Source organism: Elaeis guineensis, chromosome 14, assembly GCF_000442705.2.
Source record: "Elaeis guineensis isolate ETL-2024a chromosome 14, EG11, whole genome shotgun sequence".
Lineage (NCBI taxonomy): Eukaryota > Viridiplantae > Streptophyta > Magnoliopsida > Arecales > Arecaceae > Elaeis > Elaeis guineensis.
Genome location: NC_026006.2, coordinates 52,575,275 through 52,600,450, shown reverse-complemented (window position 1 = coordinate 52,600,450; position 25,176 = coordinate 52,575,275). Strand labels below are relative to the sequence as shown.

Here is a 25,176-nt window from a genome sequence, read left to right as displayed (position 1 = left end):
GATTTAGACTCTCATTTATTTGGATCTAATCTGATCCTAATATGATTAAAACTTATTGAAATTTAATTGAGTTTAAAACAGCCATTTAAATGAAGAGTCCCATGCAATTAAAACACTTCCTTTCCATGCACCAAAAGGACTCTACGTTGACCTTGTTTTAGTGCACCCAAAAGACCCACGCTCTAAACCACTTTAACATGAATTCTCCACTCCCTTTTAGCATGTAAGAAAGAAAGATATTCCTCCTTAATCACCGTGTAAACTTGGGCACGAAATTAGTTGTGGGCGGCGTCCAATATTTGCTAGAGTCCTAAAGCATTAGGACTCTCATCTCCTATCCAACTTCAAACTCTATCTATTCCCTATAAAAACCCCACCATATGGGATGTGTAAGTTGGGATTTTAGACCAGGTTGGGACGTCCAAAAGGGGAGGATTTGGTGTGGAGAGAGGGCATGGCATCTTGATCCTTGGCGTGAGGTATTTTCTATCTCCCTATCTCTTCTTTCTTACACAACCAATTGTTGGTTGTTTAGACATCTCCTTCTCTTCCTCTTGTCCATGTTTAGACATGGATGTCTCTTCTTCTCTTTATCCAAAAGTTGGATAAAATTTTTACGTCCCTATTATAAAGATTTGGTGCATGGATTTTAGGAAGAAAAGAGAAGAAAAGATTCTTCACATGATCTTTAACGTAGAGATCAAGATCCTCCTATGTTCTTCTTATTCTCTAAGAGTGTCTTGAGAAAAAAAAAAATTTTCAATCATCAAGATACGATCTCTGTAAAGGAGCTAGCACTCCCATAAGATCAAAAGATTTTTGATCAGATCAAAGTCTCATGTGGATATCCGTAGAGGTCGGATGCTTGTGTGGCTAAAAGGGACCTTCGGAAGACATCCATGATCATCAATTTATGTTGAAAATTAATCCATATCTAGGTATATTTTATATTTATTTATTTTTATTTAATTTTTATATCTGAATCTTATCTCACATATGATGATTCTGTTTATGATTTGAAGATTTGATCTTATACATGCTTAGATTAAATTAGATTTAATCTAAAAAAATTTTAAAATTTTACTGCATACTTGTTTTGAAAAATATATATGTATGAAATCATAAAACTCTAATAGTGATGTCAGAGCCACGTCATATGCATGAGATTGAGATTTAGATTTGAAATCTGTAGAGAAAAATTTTAGATCTAAAAATTTTTGATGTCGTTCTGGCATAAGGTTATCCCGGCATAACTTGTTATACTGAATAGTTATCCTAGAATGATGTTAAAATTTTTAATTAGATTAAATTTTTAGATCTATTTTTTTTTAGCATATATGTGATATATGTTTTGTTATTTAGATCTAAAAAGAGTTTTGAGATCTGTTTTGATTCATATATATGATATATGAAAGTATGCTTAGGGCTAAAATTTATTTCAATGACCTGAACTTATTTATGTATGTGATACATATTTGTATATATGATCTAAAATTATTTTGAGATCAAAATTTACTCTTCATGCAAAAAATTTAGATCTAAAAATTTTAATTTAAGATCTGAAATTAGTGTTTGTGCATGAGGGATTGATCATGGATAGATCAAATTAGGTCATGTAATTAGATTACATCAAAGGATTTCTGATTTGATCATATTGGGTTAGAATCGATTTAGCAGTTAATCAAACCAAGTCAAGTATTAATTAAGATAAGATCAATGAGCCTAAAATCATATAATTATTATTGATCGAATCGATTGACACCCATATGTAGAATTAATTAAACCTAAGGACCTAATTTGGCTTTGTGGCTCGAGTCTGATTTACCTAAACTAACCTATTCAGATCAATTGTCCAATTGGTGTCTAAGACAAGTAATTGAAAGATGATTATTTAATTAGTTTCATTTGCTTACCTGACCAATCTATTGGTGTCTAAGAAAAGTAATGGGGGGACCCCCACCAATCTCCACTTACCTAATTAATTTGGAAGATTGAATCTCAAATATGGTTGCTTGATGGTTTGATTTAGCTCATGCCAATTACATCAATCATGTGATGACTGATTAGATGAGATGTAAACCTAAATCTTTTCATCAAATATTAAGTCCAAGGTCTTCCACCATTATAGATGTGCGGACGTGCTACCGATATTGATTATTCTCGACTGGTCACAGTGGTTCAGTTGCATCAGGAACACGCGACCACTCTATTAGCAAAGAGTTGCTCTAGGGTAAAGATGGGGTTGGGCTCAATAATTATTAGGTGAGGGATCCAATGACGGTTTTGTACCTGCTTATGAATGGTGGGTCTGACTTAACTAAGAAGTGCAGACAATAACTGTTAGATGAGCCCACATGACTTAAAGACCAAGTGGCTGCAACATACTTAGAGAAGTATCTGGACAAAGAGTTATCCACGTATCGATATTCATTTATGTTATCAATAACTGTTAGGTGAGGTGCACGGCATCGGTGGGACCACAATACCCACTAAAAACCCAATTATCACGTTAGAATTTTTGTTTCTTCATTCGAAGAGTGTGGGAGATCTGATAAAATAGTGAGAGTCTCTTTTTATATTTAAAAATTTTTAGCACAAATTATAAAAATAAATACAAACATCCAACTAGAATCTTTGCTCTCTGCTGTTTATTGTGTCAGCTTCCAATCCTCTAGCTCAAATCCTAGATATCAACCGATTAATCGAAATCGATTACATAGACTGGCTCATGAACTTAAAAATTATTTTTAATTTTAAAAAATTAAGCTATATTCTCTATCAGATTATTCTGATGTTAACAACCCATCCAACCCATAGTCAACAAGCTATACTTGATGAGTGGATAGACAATGACAATAAAGATAGGTGCTATGCATGAGCACATGTTTACTACCTACGACATGTTGATTCATTTGCAAATATTATGAGGTGATCAAAGTCGCACAGTGCATATAATGCATGATGGACAGTCAGTCTATGATCGTTATTTGATAATGATCAAAAAAATTAAAGAGCTGGAACGGCTCGATATGATCATGCACAAAGAATTACTTATGGATTTGATCCTGCGATCTCTGATTAGTTTATATGAGTAGTTTGTGGTAAACTATTATGTGAAAGACCATCTTGGCATCTTATCTGAATTGGTCAAATTATTGCTAACAAAGGAACCTTGAAAGAGTTCAGAGATAAATACCTAGAGAGCTTAAAAAAATAAAGACACGCTTAGAGTAGGCATGTCAAGATTGCTCAATGCTATTCTTACAATTTTTTCTTCTCTTAATTGAGCTATATACTCTAGTGTAGAGTCGATGGAAATGTAGAGGGCAGAGGAAGTAACCCTTGAAATTGGCTATAGGGCAACAGTTGCTGCTGTGGCCATGGGTATCTATCTTATGTAATTATCATTTGGATTTAGTTCTTAGAGATGGTCTCTATCATTTGCATGATGATGCATATGTGAACTTGATTGAGCAAGCAGTGAATGCTATTGGATCTGAGAGATCCAAAATTGAGATAAATCTTGAGTATATGTAGACCCTTAGGCTAAGTCGTATGGGAGAAGATATGATTAACAAATTAGAGAAATATAGACTTGAGCTCATTAACTGTTGAGTCAAATCTAGTTTGTGCATCATCTCTTTGAGAAAATATGACCAAGCTATTCTTGTGGGACAGCAGGAAAAGGATCACTGAGATACTTATCCTTGTACACATTTGATGTGTGTAGCTCATGTGATGTGCTAACCAAAGAGTTGTCTCTACTTTATATATGAGATACAAATATGAAATTTTTGAAAGGTTCAAAGAATTTAGATGTAAGTAGAGAAATAAATCAAAAAATTTCTGAGGATACTTCGATCGGATCGAGGATGTAATACTATTAAAAGAAATTTTTCGATTATCTCATAAAATGATATTGTTTCATATTGGACCCCTCTTAGTAAATCTCAACTCAATGAGATAAGAAGAATCATGAGACTATATGAGATATGGTCTGGTCCATAATAAAATTCACTTATTTATTTATATTTTTTTAGAGACATACTTTATTTCTATAAAATTGGGTTCTCTCTAAACTTGTTCCTACCACACCGTATGAGATATGGCATGGTGAGAACTAAATCTTGATTATTTTGAGACTCAAGGATGTCCAGCCTGTGTCTAGGACGGATGATAAATATGTTAGAGGATAGATCTATAAAGTTCATCCTAAAAGAGTTTGAGATACTACTTTTTGAAAGAATCACAATATGATTGTGACCCGACATGCTATCTTCTTGAAAATTGTTGAACCAAGATAAAGTAGTGGGAGAAAAATTAAGCTCAAAGAGAGTATCTCTGAAGAGCAGCGAGTCTTGGGACCTTAAGAACCTATTTATTATGATGAGCCAGTAGACATAAATTTCTCCTCCACCTCGTACACATAGTAGGATCTCCAATCCTCTCGAAAGGTACTCGGGTATGCTTGACAGAGGATGTAGAAAAAGTCATTTCTCATGGGAGATGGGAGCATAAAGATGATCCTAAAAGCCTACAATGAGGTGATGTGAGACATCGACTCCAAGAAAGAGATGTGAAATAGCTTTCCTGAGAAGAGATCTTCTAAAGATTTCTATATGAAATAGCCTATGAATTTCACTTCTTGTGATAGGAAATCACAAAGTCTGTAATAATCTTGGAGTTGGAACATCAGAAAAGAAAAATTATGTGTTTTTGAAAGGGTCAGTGAAAATATCCAATACTGACATTGATTAAAATATGATTGAATATAGATTTTTCTATAAAAAACATAAAGCGAGTGTCCTAAAGATCTATAGAGATAGATGCAATTGGATGCTTATATTTTTACAGATAAAGTACAGAGAGTAGATACTGAAAGAATTTAGTATAAAAATCTCGGAGAGGGGTCTGTTATCCTCTCGGACATAGTCGTATATCATATAGTACTTGAACCGATTATACTGTGAATGTCATAAGTAGATATCAGTTGTATCCAGGCTGAGAGCGCTGAATTGCTGTGAAAACATCCTTAAGCTCTTGAGAAGAACTGAAGATATATTTTTAATTCGAAGAAGGATCAAAACTAGGAGTGAGAGGATATACCAATTCAGATTTTTTGTCTCATATTGATGGTAGAATGTCTACATCATGGGGTGCATTCCTATATCGATATTCTGGAAGGATCCAAATAATCGATCAATGAAAGCTGAGTGCACTGTAGATATGTAGGATGCATTCTGATTCTAATATTAGTTGCAGAATTAATTGTCATACCATCAAATGTCGTGACACTATGCTGCAAAGATAATGACACCATAGCCTTTGCTAAGGAGCCTAAGTCTCACCAGATATCCAAGCACATAGAGCAGCAGAACACGCGACTATCTCGAGTAAAAATATATAGAGGTACAGAGAGCAAACTCTACATATGATGTGGTTGACTCACTGGTAGGTCACTTAGCTAGCCTAAGACTAAAGCCTGTCTTGTGAAGATGGGGCTTGATACATGGCAGATTGGTTTTAGTGCAAGTGAAAGATTGTTGGATGTATGCCTTAAAAATCAATCTTAACTGACACATATTATATTTCTAGGACATAATTTTGTACTTATTAGACAGTTATATTATCATTCATATTTATGTGTCTATGAATCATCCAAGGGATTAACAAGATGATGATACATATTTTCAAAGAGTTGAGAATTTGAGACATGTGTCATTGATGGTTGATTCCTAGATTGCTCATGATCATAGGATCATCATGAGGATGGTAATGGATCCAGATAGACTAGTATACGGATCACTTCTTCTGGATAGATGGGTCTCAAATCTGCAGTGTGGAGATACTGAAGCGAGAGTACAGGTGGTTGTTAGAGAACAACTAGTACTGAGCATAACCAACACGAGAAATCATATGGATGTCTGCTCACTCATTAGTGACTTTCTCAATGCTGCAGTTGTATAATTAGTTTTTTGATCTGAGATGGCACTACTACTCGCAGTGAGGTTGCTGGAGTTTGATTGACAATCAACATGAATCTCAATAAGCCTTTGTAGTGGATGTTGGTGACAGTTGGTCCACTGTAGGAGTAAGATGTGCATCAAGATGGGATCTATCGATCCTAGCAGAAGAGAGTAGTTCTATGAAATTTAAGAGGCTGAGTCCTTAAGTCTATGACCATAGCAGTGTGATTGATGGAAAAGAGCTTCCATAGAATCACATGTAGACTTGAGCTGATTGAATCTATCATATGATCGATGTTGAAGTTTGACGATTCATCCATGATCTGCCATCTGATCGAGACTCACGATAGAGAGATTGTATCATGCGTTAACTACATCTAGAGGTTCATCATCTTTTATTCTGCTGGTTTGTCAGTACATACTGCTAGATGTCACTGGTGGATTGTGAGACTTATGAGGATCATCTTGATGATCAATGATTCTTGATAGACAGAGTTGGAATTGTTTCAACTCATTGAAAAAAGTTTCAATGATATTGTGATAGAGATCATAATATATCTCACTACCAAACAGAATAGAATCTATGGGATCACACACAAAAGAGATTTTTGACTGATCAGATGGTTGAATTACGATTATGAATCATAATAGAATTTGTTATCAATTTGATTGATAATTGATCCAATACAAATATTGTATTATGTAACTTACTAAAGAGTTAGTAAGTTATAGGAGGATTAATTAGCAATAAAATTGTTAATTAACTTAATTTGATTAAGCAATGGAGCTTGCATTAAGTCCAATTTGATTGGATTTAATTTGACTCATTATGGATTTGATTTGATCAACCCCAATAGGGTTATAAGATAATTTCAAAAGGATCGGATGATTAATCTCAGTTGAATTAAGATTTAGATTTGACTCAATTTTTAATTAGACTAAGATATATGAATTTTTATTTGGACTAGAAATCTTTATTTTTTTGGATGCATCAAATTTTAATTGGATTAAGATTAAAAATTGAGTTTGACTCAAGCATCAAGAAAAAGTACAATAGGACTAGGACTCCTTCTCTAATTAGGAGATATTTAATCTAAATAGATTGGGCTCCAAATTAAATTTGGACTCTCATCTATTTGGATCTAATCTGATCCTAATATGATTAGAACTTATTAAAATTTAATTGGGTTTAAAACAGCCATTTAAATGAAGAGTCTCATGTAATTAAAACACTTTCTTTCCATGCACCAAAAGAACTCCACGTTGACCTTGTTTTAGTGCACCCAAAAGACCCACGCCCCAAACCACTTTGATGCCAATTCTCCACTCTCTTTTAGCATGTAAGAAAGAAAGATATTCCTCCTTAATCACCATGTAAACCTGGGTGTGAAATTAGTTGTGGGCGGCGTCCAATGTTTGCTAGAGTCCTAAAGCATTAGGACTCTCATCTCCTATCCAACTTCAAACTCTATCTATTCCTTATTAAAACCCCACCATATAGGATGTGTAAGCTGGAATTTTAGACCAGGTTGGGACGTCCAAAAGGGGAGGATTTGGTGTGGAGAAAAATAAGGAGAGAGGGCATGGCGTCTTGGTCCTTGGCATGAGGTATTTTCTATCTCCCTATCTCTTCTTTCTTACACAAGCAATTATTGGTTGTTTGGACATCTCCTTCTCTCCCTCTTGTCTATATTTAAACATCGATGTCTCCTCTTCTCTTTGTCCAAAAGTTGGACAAAATTTCTACATCTCTATTGTAGAGGTTTGGTGCATGAATTTTAGGAAGAAAAGAGAAAAAATGATTCTTCTCATGATCTCTAATGTAAAGATCAAGATCTTCCTATGTTCTTCTTGTTCTCTAAGAGTGTCTTAAGAGAAAAGAAGATTTTCAACCGTCAAGATGCGATCTCTGCAAGGGAGCTAGCACTTCGGTGAGATTAAAAGACTTCTGATCAAATCATTATCTTGTGTGGATATCCATAGAGGTCGGATGCTTGTGTGGCTAAAAGGGACCTTCGGAAGATATCCATGATCATCAGTTCGCGTTGAAGATTAATCCATGTCCAAGTAATTTTATATTTATTTTTCTCTACTTGATTTTTATATCTGAATCTTATCTCACATATGATGTCCTGTTTATAGTTTGAAGATTTAATCTTATGCATGCTTAGATTAAATTAGATTTAATCTAAAATTTTTTTTAAAATTTTGCTGTATACTTGTTTTGAAAAATATGCGTGCATGAAATCATATAACTCCAACAAAAGAAGGATTAAATTTCCTTCGACATATCCACCGTTGCATTGCCACAAGTCTTTTTTGACAGCGTAAAAGAGGAAGTTCAAATTGCTTTGAGATTTGTGTGATAGGAGATTCAATGGTGGATTTGTGCGAAGGAAGGTGACTCTTTCTTTGGTGAGAAAGATACAACCCCCATCTATCGACGATCTGATGATAATATTGAACTTAGGATAGTTCAGTCGGAAGGTAGGGATCAGTAAGGTCCGAACTTCTTCGAACATTTTACTTGCTTATATATTTGGCTTGGATGATACATTACCCCCAACATATGCCCCTACTCCCGAGTTCGAGCCAGAGTCGGTTCAGACAAAGGAAGTATACCAACTCGGAGCTGTCGAAGATATAGGGCATATGCCTTTACTTCAGTTGAAACGATGCGTCCACAATTCTTAGGTGAAGTGAAGGGTCCATCAATGAGTAGTCATGACCCAAAAGGGGCACCATGCAGAATTTGAAGGACGGCATGCTTTGTTTAGGGTGTGTTTCTCTTAAATAAGCTGACTGATAGCTCTGCAAGCCAATAAAAATATGCCGGGTGTCGGTCATCTCTTTCTCCTTCCTTCAGTTAGGTTGCCAGAGTCTCCTTCGGGCATTTTGAGAAATCCTTCCAGACGTTTCTTTCAAATTTCTTAGATTACCGATGATTTTCTCCGATCAATCGCTCCCGCAGGTGGGTTTTTTGTTTTCTTGATCCTTCTGCTTCTTTCCATCTCTTCCATACGTCTCCTCTTTTGTCCTCTTATGGCTGGCAGTGAGAGTTTCAATGCCATAATGTGTGGTCAAGGACTCAAGGGCTCATGGCTCGGATGATTGATGGGATGGATCGGTTCTCTATACTCGTCCATGCGAGATATTGTCTATTTTAGGAGCTGCGTCCATACAAGATATTGTTCGCTTTGAGAGTTGCTTCACACATACTCTCTTGTACAATCTCTTGCACGATTTTGCCTTGCTTTACATCGCTACAATAAAAAAGATCTATAATAGCGGTCAAAACCATCACAAAAAATAAAAAAAATTATTGATAAAATCTATACCAATAATTGGTAAACCACGATAATAGTTGATATTGCTAAAAATTAGTACCACTTATCGTCATAATTTTAGTAAGCGTTTCAACATCAAATATTTTTAATTATAATTTATATTTATAATCACATATTTTTTATAAATTAATAATAAATATTTTTATAATCAAATATTGTTCTTTTAAAGTCATATTTGACTATGGTACTTCTATGTAGAGAATCATATGACACTCTTGTATTTGATCAAACTTACAAATTTTAATTAATCACCTATATAGAGAATCGAACATAAGACCTATTGGATGGTTACCTAATAGTCTAACACTTAGCCAAGATGATAATATTAACTTATGATATAGAGTTATGATTTATTATACTTATTTAAAAGTTATTCATATAATAAAGTATGTTTATTTCAAATATTATATAAATAATATTTTAACTTAATAATTAATTATTTTCATAAAAAAATCAATTCTCTTTTTTTTGAAAGAAATTAAAATAGATTACTGTATTTTCTTCTTTATAATATTTTAAAAACTTATTATTTAAAACATAAATAATTTTAAAAAAATAATCATACCAATTTTTTTAATGTTCTTTAAAAATAGATAATTCATGATTTTTCTAATTTATAAGGTAAGTAAAAAATAATGATATTTAATATATAATATTTTAAAATTTTATATTAATAATATTTGAATGTTGATAATTAAATATTTTCATTAAAAAATCAATTCTCTCCTTTTTGAAAGAAAATTAAAAATAAATTACTTTATTTTATTCTTTATAATATTTTAAAAATTTTATTATTTAAAATATTTTAAAATATAAATAATTTTAACATATTTTTATAATCATGAATAATTTTTAATGTTATTTAAAAATATATTATTCATAATTTTCTTATTTATAAGGTAATAAAAAATAATGATATTTAGTATATAATATTTTAAAATTTTATATAAAAATTTCAATTTTAATAATTAATTATTTTTATTAAAAAAATGAATTCTCTTATTTTTAAAAGAAAATTAAAAAATAAATTACTTTATTTTATTCTTTAAAATATTTTTAAAATCTTATTATTTAAAATATTTTAAAATATAAATAATTTTAACATATTTATATAATCATAAATATTTTCTCTAATGTTCAATGAAATATTTTCATTAAAAAATCAATTCTCTTCCTTTTGAAAGAAAATTAAAAAATAAATTACTTTATTTTATTCTTTAAAATATTTTAAAAATCTTATTATTTAAAATATTTTAAAATATAAATAATTTTAACATATTTATATAATCATAAATATTTTCTTTAATGTTCAATAAAATATTTTCATTAAAAAATCAATTCTCTTCCTTTTGAAAGAAAATTAAAAAATAAATTACTTTATTTTATTCTTCAAAATATTTTAAAAATCTTATTATATAAAATATTTTAAAATATAAATAATTTAGCATATTTATATAATCATAAATATTTTTTCTAATGTTCTTTAGAAATAGATAATTCATGATTCTTCCTGTATATACTATAAGTAAAAATTAATGATATTTAATGTAAAATATTTTAAAATTTTATGTTATATAATTTATATAAGTTATTCTTAAATTTTTTATATATATTTTAATACAAATTATATTGGATCAGATCCAAATTTTTGGTTAAATTTAGTTTCATATAGATTTTTTAGTAATTACATCATAGATTATTATTTGATTGTGATATTATGTATTCAATATTAATAGTAGATTTTATATCAAAATTTATTTTTATTTAATTATTAAACTATCTTGACTCATATAGTTGAAATCATATTAATTTTAAGATTTATTACATATATGAAATATATTTTTTTATAAAGTTTAAATATATATTTAGTAATTAAATATTATAAACACAAAAAATCTAAAGTAGTTTGCAATGATATTAATTTATCATAAAAATAATTTATAAATAATTAATAATAAAACTATTACTTATATAAGGATATATAGAGGATAAAATTTATTTCATTAATAAATAATTAATATTCAATAATAGAATTATAAATATTATCAATTTATCATAAAATAATTTATAAATAATTAATAATAAAAACTATTAGTTATATAATGATATATAAAGGATAAAATTTATTTTATTGATAAATAATTTATATTCAATAATAGAATTATAAATATTGTTAATTAGATTCTATTTAACTATAAAATATGATTCTTACATGATACCATTATACTATTATAGATTTTAATAATATCTATAAATAATTATCATAATATTATATATTTTTTATTATAATTTTTAAAATTGTTACAATAAATTTAATTTCTTATACTATTTGTAAAATACCGTCGCTATATAATAACTTTTAGTAGCATTCTTGACAAAGTGCTACAATATTATATATCTTTTATGATATTTTTTAAAATTATCACTAGAAAGTATTTATAATAACACTCTTTTCTAAGCATTACTAAAATTCCTTCACTAGAAACTGTTTTTGTTGTAGTGCATGTACTCTCCCGTATGCTCTTTCATACAGTTTTGTCTTTTAAAAGGTACCTTGCTGGAAGAAAAGAAGATCTCGATTCCATATAAGTCAGAGTCTCTCTTGACTCATAACCGATGTGTGACTAAAGATGCCGTCTTCTTACAATAGTAGCCCCCCAATCAAGGTGGGCGCCAATGTTATCATCAAGGATTTGTGGCTTAGATGGATGATCTCGCTGGGAGGAAAGAAGGTCTCTATCTCATATAAGTCAGAGTCCCTCTTTGACTTGTCAATATTGCGGTCAAAGATGCTCGCCTGCACAAGGTATTATCCACTTTGGGGGCTGCTTTACATACGCCCTCCATAAGGTTTCGCTCTTTAAAAGACGCCTCATTGGAGAGAGAGAAGGTCTCGATCCCATATAAGTCAAATTCCTTTTTAATTTATAACTGTGGGACTAAAGATGCCATCGTTCCACAATATCTACATAATTAACAAAAATGAAACATGTTAAATAAATGAAGTTCAACGACTATTCAAGTAGTTTGCTTTCTCAAGAAAATATTATTATGGAGCATCACCTTATTTCATATCTAGCATGACACAAGCTTGGCAGAGGCATGAAAGAAAATTTATACAAAGACTCTACAAACCTATAGTGAATTACATGTCTTTATGTTATATCCTAATTTCTAAGAGGAACAGATTCAGGAATCGAGCGGCACTTCCTAGATTTGGGAATTGGGGCCCTCGGTCTCTGGTTCCAATCATCTGTTTTAAACTTCTACCTCCTAGTAATTATTCCACGGAGGACTAAATCTTGCACTTGATCCCCAACATCCTCCCTCCTCATATATGAACCAGTTTTAACTCTTTATTTAATTCAATCCATTCCTTTTTAATCAAATTCTATGTCCAATTGCTCATCCGAACATACCATATCTTATTGTTTGAACTCAAGGGTCTACTTTCTAGAGCCATACTTCAACTCAGAAGGACCCACACCTCACCAAAGTGTGCCATCGTTCAGGTCCAAGAGTCTCATTCTCCAAAAGCTACGTTTTACCACGCATTTGCAATAGTGTGCACTTCCAAGCTCCATGTTAGAACCTGGACTAAAATCTATTTTTAAATCCAGAATTACTTTTGACGAGCACAAACGTACCCCCAAACATCCACTTAAATTGAGTATCTTGCTTTACCGAGTTACTTGTTACATCCGCCCGATATGTTGCAGTCATTGCCACATCAAGCTATTATTTTTTGGCTATATTTGGCAGGCAGCTTTTGAGATAGCTTTAACTTATTTAATCTACAGTATAGCAATATTAGTATTTAGTAAAAATAGCTTATAGTCCATAAGCTAGTTTTTGTTGACAGCTCTCTCTTCCGAGGGCTCAAAAACTACAACTAGTTATGCACTTTTTATTTTCAAATTTATCTTTTATTTTTTTTCTAAAATTATTCACGTATTAATATTTAAGCTTCCTCCTCTCTCCTCTATTCTTCTAGCATCCATCTCTTATCTCTCCTCTAAAATTACTCATGTACTTTTTGTAAACAACCTCTGTCCCAGTGATAGAAAATTTTTATTTTATTATGAATTGAAATTTTCAAATTTATCTACAAAAATAATGTTATGAACAACAATATGACTCTATTAATTCTTAATTCAAACTTAAAAAATATCATATGATTTTTATTTTTATTATTTAATAATTTATTTATTTTATAATTTAGTAAAGTTGATTTTTATTATATTTATTATATGTAATTGAATTGAATATTTGAAGTGATGTTAAAAATAAATAATATGAGGTTACGTCCTTTTGTGTCATTTTATACATGACAACTTACTGACAGCTAATTTTTATCAAATACTTAAACTAACATAATTATAACTACAGTTACAACTCACAGCTTAGGCCATAAGTATAGTTCAACATAATTATAGCTACAGCTGCATGCCAAACACAGTCTTTGTAAGAGCTGTCAAGTCCAATATATTATCTTGTTGGGAGATAGATCAGGATAGATAGGGAGTCACAATATCAAATTTAAGCTGTTAAGTTCTAGGTCAATTATTTACATCAATTCATCTACCTCCTATTGATTATTTCATCAAGGAATATTTCTAACATGCCTTAACACTTGGCACTATTTGTTGTAATAGGAGGAAGAAAAATAATTAATCTATTACTATATGGACGGTGAATTTTTGAGCAAGCATTATCCCTGAAGTCGCATTCAATCACAGATGACAATAGAAATTGGATTGGGTGCAGGAGAACTAAAAGAAAGGCTGGCACCATGGCATGAGAAAGAAATTAAATTGCTCAGATTGGGAGGGAACAAATAACTTGCAACATTAGAACGCATTTTGGGACTCCCAGAAGATCATAATGTTCACTTGATTGACTCTTTTCTTTATCCATGTCAAGATAAAAAAATAGCTATCTTAATTTTTTTAATTAATTAAAAAATTATGATTATTTTTTAATTATCAAAATATAATTAAAATTTGTAGCAATTTGTTTGCATTGTATCATGCAACCCTAATTTTATTATCATTATCGAAAGGACTAAGACGAAATGAAATTGTACTAATAAAAATGAAAAAGGGGTGTAATGAAAATATGATAAATGTGGAGAGGAAGAGAAGAGAAAAAAAAAAAAAAAAAAAGAGAGAGAAAAGAAAGCATCGATGGTTGGATAGGTGTAGAACTTCACGAGAAAGAAGGATTAAATTTTCTTCGCGCGAATCCACCGTTGCATTGCCACAAGTCGCTTTGACAGTGTAAAACAGGGAGTTCGAATTGCTTTGCGAGATGTGTGATGGGAGATTCAACGGTGGATTTGTGCGAAGGAAGGTGACTCTTTCTTTGGTGAGAAAGATACAACCCCCATCGATCGACGATCTGATGATAATATTGGATGATCCCAGCGCTGCTGTCCGCCAATAAAAGATAAACAAATACGTATCGGCAGCCCGCTCTCCCCAGCTCTTCTGCTCTCTCCATCCTCTCGACCTCTCGCCGCCGGCCGAATGGCGGTGTTTCGTGTCGGCATGGCGGCCATCGTCTCGGTGACGCCCTCCTCCGCCCTCCCCAGCCGCCGGTGTCTCCTCCTCCGCCGGACCACTGCCGCCGCTCCTCCTCGCGGCGTCCCCCTCCGCCCTCCACCCTCCGGCGGCCCCCGCCGGACTGCCCGCCCCGTCTCCGTATCGATGCCGGCCTCCTCCACGGAGGAGGTTCCCGTCTCCTCCTCTGCAGGTGATCCATCACCCCGGTCCCTCTCTTTATCTTCCACCACTTCTTGGATTTTCTTGGATTTTGGTAAGAACATGGATTGTTTTTGTATATCTCTAAATTGAGTTCATGTACTGATGTTTGTGGTGTGGATCAGGTTGGATACTGCAAGTAGTGATGTTCTATAGAAAATTTGATTCAAGAAAATGTTGCTTGGTGTCTTCATAAGGACTTTCTAGTGATTTTTAATGCTTTGGTGGATGGTGGGTTGGTTGGCTGTTCTGAATTTTCCATCTTGCTTCCTCACTTTAGCTAAAAGATCTAGTATTAACAAATTTAAGAAAAATTGGAATTTGAGTAAATAATATGCATGTATTAGCCAAGAGATTTTTATAGTTTGGTCAAGAATAAACGAGCGTTCAACCATGATTGTGATACCTTTGTTTTTGACATCTGCATGACCTTTTTTTTTTTTAATTTTTTTTTATAGAAAGTGTGCAGGCACTCGGTTTTGGAGATAGAGTTAACAAAATTTCCATCATATCTGATTTTCTCTGTGGAATAACAACCCTTGTACTGATCATTGATGCGTAGAACTTGAAGTGGGAATAACCTTTTGGTGAGTTTGGTCCAGTCATTGTATTCTAGATTCAAGGCTACAGTATGAGTCTGAACTGATAGTTCATGTCTCAAAGGCTGCATCAGTCATTTATTTCAGAAGACAATCCTGATGCCATCCATATATGTGCTCAAAGCCGCCAATTTTGGTGCTGTCTGATTAGGAGATGCTTTGTAGTTTACAGTACATTGGTTCATAAGGAATATGGGTTCATGGCTGAATATGTCTTTTTTTCACCAATTTCGATTATAACAGGATTCTCCTTTTTGCCTTCCAGTTGGAGATTGTGTCAGTTAACCTGGCATGATGAGGCTTCTGACCAGTAACTCTCTTCTTGATGTCTGATGCAGACTTGTTTTCATGCATTACATCTTTAATGTCAATTTCTAATGTAAAACTTCCATCTTGAATTCTCATGCTACTTTTGCTTAGCAAGTTCAGCAAAGAAGAATGTTCACATGAGGCCTTATTCAAGTTATACTCAAATCCCTGAACATCCCCTGATAACTTCATTCCCTAGTTCTTCATCTAACCTCTCTAAATAATGTTACTGTCCTAACATGTGTGTCTTAGCGTACAGGATCTCTCACAAATTTTTGATCTTCAAGGTAGCTAGGGAAACGGACATGTTACATTGTTGCATGGGAGAACTGAAGTGCATTCATATTTCAATTCCTTGATAGAAATCAACATAATTGCCTCATCAAATATATGTCAATTTAACACCATTATGGAATAAATAGCTTGTAGAGGATGGGACTTATGATCAGTCAACTTCTGACGAGAACAGTTGTTGAAGTGGTGTTTGGGTTGGAATCTTTTTAACACGAGCCATTATTCTCTTCTGAGTATGACATACTTGATTGTAATTTCACTTTTTCTCATAAGAACTTGGGACTGACATTGAATGTAGTCCTTAGTTGGAATAAATGGTGACCGAGGGTTTAAAATGAAAGTGTAGAAGATGTAAGTCACAATCTATTTGACTGATATCTAACATAGTGCTTGATTGGAATGAATGGTGAAATAGGGCTTTAGGAAAAAAGCTAAGAATATCTATGTTATGTGAAGTTATGGTTAATTTATATGTCATGGTCACAGAAACAGGATTCAGAACTAAGTTGGCAAGGAAAAGAGATTGAAAAAAAGGGAACTCAAGATACCTTAACAATTACTAAGATGAATGCATGAATTAGTTAGACAATTCACCACAAGTTTCAAAAGAGAATCATTGGATTGTTCTAGTGGGTTGTTGGTTCTAGAATATGTCAAAACTTGCCGGATTTCATGACTAGTATCATTTGCATTTTGTTGTGTTTATTTTCAAGAGAACTTGAATGCTTGTTATAGGCTGAATTTTTCTGATTTTTTGAAATATCTTTCATGTATGCTTCATAAATTTGTTGATTATAACACTGCTTATTATGCACATGCTTATGCAAGTGGATCCAGTAAATGATAATTTATAATGTAGGCTAGCTGCAAACTATATGGTAGACACAGTCATAGAAAATCAAATGTAGAACTTTAATAAGAAATCAATCTTATTTATGAAGAGGGTTCGTTCATAACTCCATCTGTTATGAGCACAGAGAATGATCTATGAGGGAGTCCACTTCCTGTGAGTTACTCGAGAACCAGCTAGAGATAGTTGGAAGGAATCCAATCTGTTGAGAGTAAAACGTTATGGGGGATGTTTTGGGAGGGTGGTATTTTGGAAATAGGGAGGATTCATGTTGCACATTTAACACACAATCTGTTGAGAATGTAACATTATAGGAATATTTGGGAGAGGCTTATTTTGAGTAGGAGGTAATTTTGTTGAGAGTAAAACATTATAAGGATGTTTTGAGAGGGGGTATTTTTGGGAACAGGATAGTTTTTACATGCTATATTGACACACTTATATAGTTTTAGGCTTTTAGCCTTTTAGGGATGTGTGAATTAGCTCTTTTGATCTTGTCAGTCCATTGTTCATGTAATTCCTTTTGGGCAAGCCAAAAGCCATGCTATTATATCCAACTTAAGAATCATTGTATATTGTTTTACATTATAAATTGCATTTGTAAGTACATATCCCAAATCTATTTTTTAAAAAATGATCTGTAAAGAAGTTCAAACTTCATAACATGCTTTAACAATTTTGTTTTGCTGATCAACTTACAGATCTACCATCGGTGGCATGTTATTTGTTAATTCTTGAAAGCTAATGAGATAGTTCTTTAATCTATATTTCTTGCAGTTCCTTCTAGTGGAATCGAGAATTTGGTGATCATAGGTTCTGGTCCAGCTGGATACACTGCAGCAATTTATGCAGCTCGTGCAAATTTGAAGCCACTTGTGTTTGAAGGGTATCAAATGGGTGGTGTTCCAGGAGGGCAGTTGATGACTACCACTGAAGTCGAAAACTTTCCTGGATTTCCAGATGGCATAAGTGGTCCTGATTTGATGGATAAGTAATAAAACAGTTTTGCTATTTGTTTGCTCACTTGTTTCTTTTCTTTCTCTTGTTTCTCATTGTACATGGAGTTGCATATTTGTGTATAGAGTTGCTTATCAACTGCATCCAACTGGTGATTAAAATTCTTTCCTTATTCAATATCTTGCAATTGTATATTGACTAGGATGCGTCGTCAAGCTGAGCGTTGGGGTGCAGAACTTTTTCAAGAAGATGTTGAATTTGTAGATGTGAAGAGCAGTCCATTTACCATCCGGAGCAGTGAGCGTGAGGTGATATTTTGTAGTCATGTTTATATATATATCTTGGTGCATGTGCATGTGTGTTTGCGCACACATGTGTGGGCTTGCATTTCTAAAGGAACAATTTAAAATAAAACTTGACCATATAATAACTGGCTTGCAAAATCAGCTAAGATGGAGATCAGCCAAAATAAGCTATTATGAGATATTAATGTCCCTATTTTTGTTTTATTTAATGATTCTTCTTAAGCAGCACGTAGTATATTATGAATCCACCTTGACAAAGTCTAAGACTATAATTTGAGACAAGTGGAATCTGATAACAAAAAATGCAAAATTTATTGCCTTTTTCATGAAATATATCCATCATCAGAAGGCATTTTAGTTGTTAGAAGAGGATGTGAATGCAAAACAAAAATCGGCTTTTGTTGTTAATACAATAAGGATAAGCTCTTTTCAATTCAATTTCTGTTTTAATGTTGCTAGTTATTTGTATTTGTATATTTAGGTAAAGTGCCACAGTCTTATTATAGCAACAGGAGCAACTGCTAAAAGGCTTAGGTTACCTCGTGAAGATGACTTTTGGAGTAGAGGAATAAGTGCTTGTGCAATATGTGATGGAGCATCTCCACTATTTAAAGGACAAGTTCTTGCAGTTGTTGGAGGAGGTGATACAGCTACCGAGGAAGCATTATATTTGACTAAATATGCTCGTCATGTGCACTTACTTGTTCGTAAAAGCCAGCTACGAGCATCAAAAGCAATGCAAGACAGGTAAATTTTCTGTGCACTTTTTCTAACATTTGTTATTCTGATGTTTGTTATAACTTTTATCGGTGTTATAACCAACAAATATGGGCATTATTAATAAACTTCAACTGTTGGATAATTATATTAGAATAAGAACATTGTTCTGGAGAAAATATCATCTTTTGCACAGCATCAAATCTGATACCTTGAGTCACCACTTTAACAAATTATTAAGCATAGCATTGTTCAGACCTCATTTATGAGATTCATCTGAGATCTCCATTTTCTCTGATTACAGTTTTATCATGTATATAAATCTTCCACTTTAATTATCTCTATTTTTATTGTCTACTGTTAATTAGAGCCAATTCCTTTTCGAGGTTTCGTGAATTAAGTACTGCCTAAGAAATTAGATATCTAGTTCTTTTCTAACTGTAGCAAGTTGATGATCATGGTATCTTATAGTTTGTTCTATTCTATGAATCTTATCTTAGCCATTTCAGGCCATTAAGATCTTTTTGTAGGTGCCTCATAATATATTATATACAGTAAAACATGTAAAGGCATTAGTTCTTATAAATTACATATATATTAATGTGAAGAGGTTTTGGGTCTGCATTTTGAGGTCCACAATCCAACGTTGTTAAAGGTTTGAAAAGGAGATTGACTCAGGTCAATAGTTCAATGGTGTGGAATTTGAGGTCGAGGATGCAAAACATCGTGTTCTATCCAGATTAATTAAAACAACTGTTCTAAAGGCACTTATATATTATTGCAAATCAATTGTATAAGTATTGATGATTATAAAATTTCAACTCCTTGAATGTTTTTTTAACAGGTTGATTCTGGCGAATGTTTCAGAGTATTCAACAATCCAAATATTACCGTGCACTTCAATACAGAAGCTGTGGATGCCGTCAGCAATAACAAAGGCCAGATGTCAGGCATTTTAGTAAAAAGAGTTGATACTGGAGAGGATTCAATCCTAGAGGTAAAAGGTCTCTTTTATGGAATAGGGCATACACCAAACAGCCGGTTGTTAGAAGGTCAAGTCGAACTTGATAGCTCAGGCTACATCTTAGTCAAAGGAGGGACGGCAAAAACTTCAGTTGAAGGTGTCTTTGCTGCTGGTGATGTACAGGTACTGCTCAGCAGAGTGTCACTACATTCTTGTGATTATTAATTTTCTTAATATTGATGTTTGTAGGTCCATTATATTCTTGAAAGCATTTTCCACATGGATGGTAAGGTAGATCATGTGACGGCAAGTTGCTTACCATCCTTGATTTCTGTTTCTGTGACTTCATGTACATTTGCATGTGGAGGTTTCTTTTCTTCTGTATCTTTCAGAATATGTTGAAGTCCAATTTCATCATTTCTTTCCTATAAATTTTTTATATTGTTTATTTTGTTTTCTAGTTGTTCTCTGACCTCTACTTATCTTGATATTTTTAAATTGAAATAACTAAAGTCAAATGAATATATATGACTTCTAAATTTTCTGAAAGAGACTGTCATCATCATCGTCATCATCATCATCCTTATTCTAATTCATTTCCCATCAAATTGGATTCAGCTATGGAGCAAATCTCCTAGTTTGAGAAGTATCTAATTATGTTCATTAGAAAGAATTCTATCATAAATGTTAAGTCTTTCCTTTATGTCTAGATTGATCTTCGTTTTTCATTGGCTATTTAAGACAGCATATAAGTATTTAAATCATCTTCAATATATTGTTATACTTAAGTAGAAGTTTCAAGCAGTTATTTGCTTTAATACATGCCTCACTGCCAAAGAGCAGTTTATAATACCTCCCTGAATCAGCATAAGTACGCAGATTGCTATATGTGGATATGATTTTCAGTGGTAGTACAAATATACCTGGTAACTAGGATCTCAGTAACTAAAATCTTTAATTTTACCAACAGCATGAATACAGTTTGGTTTTCTTTAAATTATGCAGAACAACATGGTTTAATCTTTAACTGCACATTTTCAACTAGACAAATAATGAATTCATTATAGGCATGTCCTATTCTCTCTCTCTCTCTCGTGTGTGCTTGGGCATGTTTGTAGTTCGCTTTCCTAGCCAGCTGCCCTTGCATGGGCGCACAGTTTTTTTTTTTTAAATCTTATTTTATTTTATCGATAGGCGGATAGGTGGGTTGTGTGTAACGACCTAGCTGATGTGGGACTAAACACACCCCTGTGTGGGCTCTCACATGCTCCCCCTGTTTAAGCCCGGGCATGCTTGTCGGGCTAAGGGTCCAAATCCTTTCAAATCCAATTATAAGTACCGCAAATCTATTTGCAAACACCATGATCAGCCTATGGTCAGTCCAAATGGATCCATGCTGTAGTGTCCGCTGGTTCACATGGGCCATGGCTAGGTCCACTTGATATTATGCATAATAATCTAGGACCTCATCCAAAGAGACTAGTCGGAAGGTATTATTTGGGTTTTTTGATCCTACATAAGTATCCAAGATCTACACCATGCATAGCTGATTTGTGACTAAATACACGCCCACATAGGTCCTTACATTGGGGTTTGTACATTATGGAGATCATATATTACCAATTTACATGTTCAGCACTTTGCTGCATGATTGCTTCATGCTGGAGCATTTTGATTTTTCTTTTACATGTGCTTAGAACAACATTAGTAGAGTAGGAAATGCTACTTCAACAATAGTTGAGATCAAATGGGATTTAACATGCAAAGGACATGCTCCTTTTCTTTGCTAGATTATTCGGCTTAAATGGACCTTGTTCAAACTTATGTCTGATGTTGTACCTGCAGTTATTATATTTTGCATGAAAGTCGCAGTTTGACATCTTCATACTTATTCAGTTGCAAAGATGCTCGCATATATATATTGAGAGGACCAAATAATGAGTATAGGTGCCTATGAATTGTGAAATGTGTTAGGAAAAAATTTGCAAAGCCTGGTTTATGGATGATACAACTTTCTATTGAAATAGATGATGCAAAAAAAAAAAAAAAAAGAGACAAAAGTAATGGATCATACATGGGATAAGGCTAGTCCATGATTATTATTGCTAGTAATTAGTGAGAGAGATTCACCATGAACCATGATGCTTGAGTGACTCCTGTTTTATGAATTAGATCAATGATCTGTACTGGTTAGATATCTGTATTTTGCAGGCTGCAATCAGATCCACCTGGCCTCAAACCAAACCTTCATGGAAGCTATTGTCTACAAATTTGGCCTTAAATCTGTTTTATTTGTAACTTTCTGGAGATTTGGGCTAAAACTTGGAAATTTAAAGAAATAAAACAGAAAACCTAAACAAGTCATCAAGATTTTTTTTTTAATAATCTTTATGCATAGATATATTTTACTATGTGGGCAGTCTTTTAACATTAGCAGTATTTCTTGTGTATGTTATGACAATTTGCTATACTACCAAGAGGAAGTTAATTTATGTTAGTGATATAATGAATTTAGAGGTATGCATGATGAAATATAAGTGATGTAGTTATATAATTTTACATAGATAAGGCCAAATCTAAGAGTGTTCCATTGAAAATAATGAATCAAAATTTTGAATTAGGCCAAAGTAGGTATTTTCCTTTTCAGAACACTGTTTTGTCTGGATAACTTTTAATCATGATGGGCGAAGACATGTTATTGAGATTTAGATATTTGTCATTTTGCAATAGCGAAAGTTTAAGGTTTGGGTATTCATAAGTGGAAAGATATTAATATATGGAAATACATAAAATATGTAAAATGCAAACTAAGATATGCAGACTTATGTATGTATATGTATGCAGACATGCATCTTTCAGAGTTAGATTTCGCACTAGTGAGATTTAGGATTTGGGGCCCTGCCACGTGAAATACCTTTTTATAAAAAATAACTTGACCTATGTAAAATACACTCGTATATTTATACAGACATATATTTGTATGAGTAAATATATTTTGGGATGCATACATGTACATATATGCAAATGTATGTTTATTTTGGAACTTAGACATGTGATTCAGTTAGATTTTGCAATAAAACATCAGAGTTGTGCAGAGAATTGTTTCTTTCCTTACAGAAAACATACACTGTGTAAAATTTGAATGAATATGCACACAGAAATTTATATTTATGTTTGTTGTTCTTTTTATTTTAAATATTTATCAATAAATTCTTAAGACTTGCATTCATGTTAAGTTCACTATGAGCTTGTAAAATTGCATAAAATAAACTCTTAAGTCAGACTTTTTTCTTGATACGATACTTTTAGAAGTGCAACTCCATGAAAAAAAATGCTCTTTGGTAATTTCATAATATGCATATCAATCCATGCACTACTGTTTGTCGAGGATCATTAATGACAGAGGAACAAAGTAAAAAAAAAAAAAAATTGTATTGTGTCTCTGATGATACCCCTATCTGCATTGTAGACTTTGTTCATCTGTCAACCAATTCCTCTGCTTTGACAAACAATATCAGACATCCTTACCTCCCTGGATTTTATTAACTGGACTGTGTTCACATTTGTTAATAAGTCAGTTCTGGATGATTCATTTGGATCCATCATTCTTCTGCAGTTAATTCACAACATCCTCTCATCTTTTTTCCGTAGCATATATAATCTTGATTGGAGTTGGAGTTCTGCAAGTTTCAACAGAAGTTCTATTTTGGCCTTATATGTCCATAGACCATAATCATAGCCGTAAACTTCAAAACTTTTTCCACCTGTTTGGGGTTGGATATAGAGTTTGGATCCAATTTATTGTTTGTCATGCTTTTTACAATGGGCTGTCTACCAAATGTCCGTGCTATTAAGATTAAACAAAATGGTATCCTTGAAAGTATTTCAGGTTATTTATGAGTAGGGTGAAGGACCTTAACTGCCCTGTTATTAAAATTTTGTTCTTCATTGTGATTTTAAGCTAAGGAAGAGGTATGCACATATGATTACTGCTAACTGTCCACATCGATCCTTTGTTTGTTTCCAAAATATTTTATTCATGATTTGCATTATCTAGAAGAACTGCCTACGGTCTGTTTCTTAAATAATCATTGTTCATGATCCTTACAATTAATGGATTATCCTGATAGGATCATGAATGGAGGCAAGCGGTAACTGCTGCTGGATCTGGATGTATCGCTGCTTTATCAGTGGAGAGATACCTAGTTTCCAATAATCTCCTTGTTGAATTTCACCAGGTAAATCTGTCACTCTCTGATTGATTTTGCACCATCATTTCATGTTAATAATATTTAAGGCAGAACCTGTCGATCTATCTGGTTAAAGGTGATTCATCAAAATTGGATACTGGTTACTGGTAATTACTACAACATTTTAAACTATTGGTGATTTCCCCACCAGTTTTGCTTCTGGTTTTTAATCAACTTTTTCGTAATTGCTTTTGATGTCCCATAGGTTGTGTCAAAAAAGATCTTTTTCTTGGCATAAAGCATATTGTTTTTCTTGTAACTCCTTTTTTTCCTCCCAACAGCCTGTAGCTGAAGAGGTAAAGAAGGAAGTTACAGACAGGGATGTAGAAATGGGTTTTGACATAACACGGACAAAGCACAAGGGCCAGGTACATATAGAACAGGACTTCCGCATTTCTTATTGGGTCTGAGGTTATCACTGTTGGCCAATCTGTGGCATTAACTTTGAGCTGTTTTTTGCTGCAGTATGCACTAAGGAAATTGTACCATGAAAGCCCAAGGCTATTATGTGTTTTATACACTGCACCAACATGTGGCCCTTGTAGGACTTTAAAACCAATTTTAGGCAAGGTACTATTATGTGATGTTCCATTAATTTAATTCACTTTAATAGATATCATGCCCTTACAGATGCTCTTTGTGCTTTACATATTCTGCTTTCCAATTTCATTTATGTTGTCATGTTCTCTATCATGTTGTCCATCTTCAAACTTCACCTCCTAAATAGATGCTGTGTAAAAAAAACCAAGTGCTAAAGCTCTTGACTCTCATGTTCTAATGACCAAAGACCTGAGGTTGGTGAGCCAATTGCCAATCCAGATAGATATTGTATGCTTCTACCTGCTTATATGAATCA

At 33.0% G+C, this 25,176-nt stretch overlaps 1 protein-coding gene across 2 annotated transcripts in view; it reads left to right on the top strand.

The window, feature by feature from the left end:
• Nucleotides 1-417: 417 nt before the first annotated feature.
• The window catches only part of LOC105057591 (thioredoxin reductase NTRC), a 30,628-nt gene continuing 5,869 nt past the window's right edge, over nt 418-25,176 (top strand). Inside the window, exons 1-9 of one of the 2 annotated variants that reach the window (XM_073248383.1) lie at nt 418-479; nt 14,740-15,067; nt 17,905-18,118; nt 18,287-18,392; nt 18,871-19,136; nt 19,974-20,253; nt 24,201-24,308; nt 24,602-24,688; nt 24,786-24,890. In XM_073248383.1, the coding sequence (XP_073104484.1) occupies nt 14,842-15,067; nt 17,905-18,118; nt 18,287-18,392; nt 18,871-19,136; nt 19,974-20,253; nt 24,201-24,308; nt 24,602-24,688; nt 24,786-24,890 (1,392 nt within the window). In that variant the 5' untranslated portion in view covers nt 418-479; nt 14,740-14,841. Of the gene's footprint in view, nt 480-14,729; nt 15,068-17,904; nt 18,119-18,286; nt 18,393-18,870; nt 19,137-19,973; nt 20,254-24,200; nt 24,309-24,601; nt 24,689-24,785; nt 24,891-25,176 lie in introns of those variants that run through there. The other variant, XM_010940240.3, reaches the window with a different exon arrangement.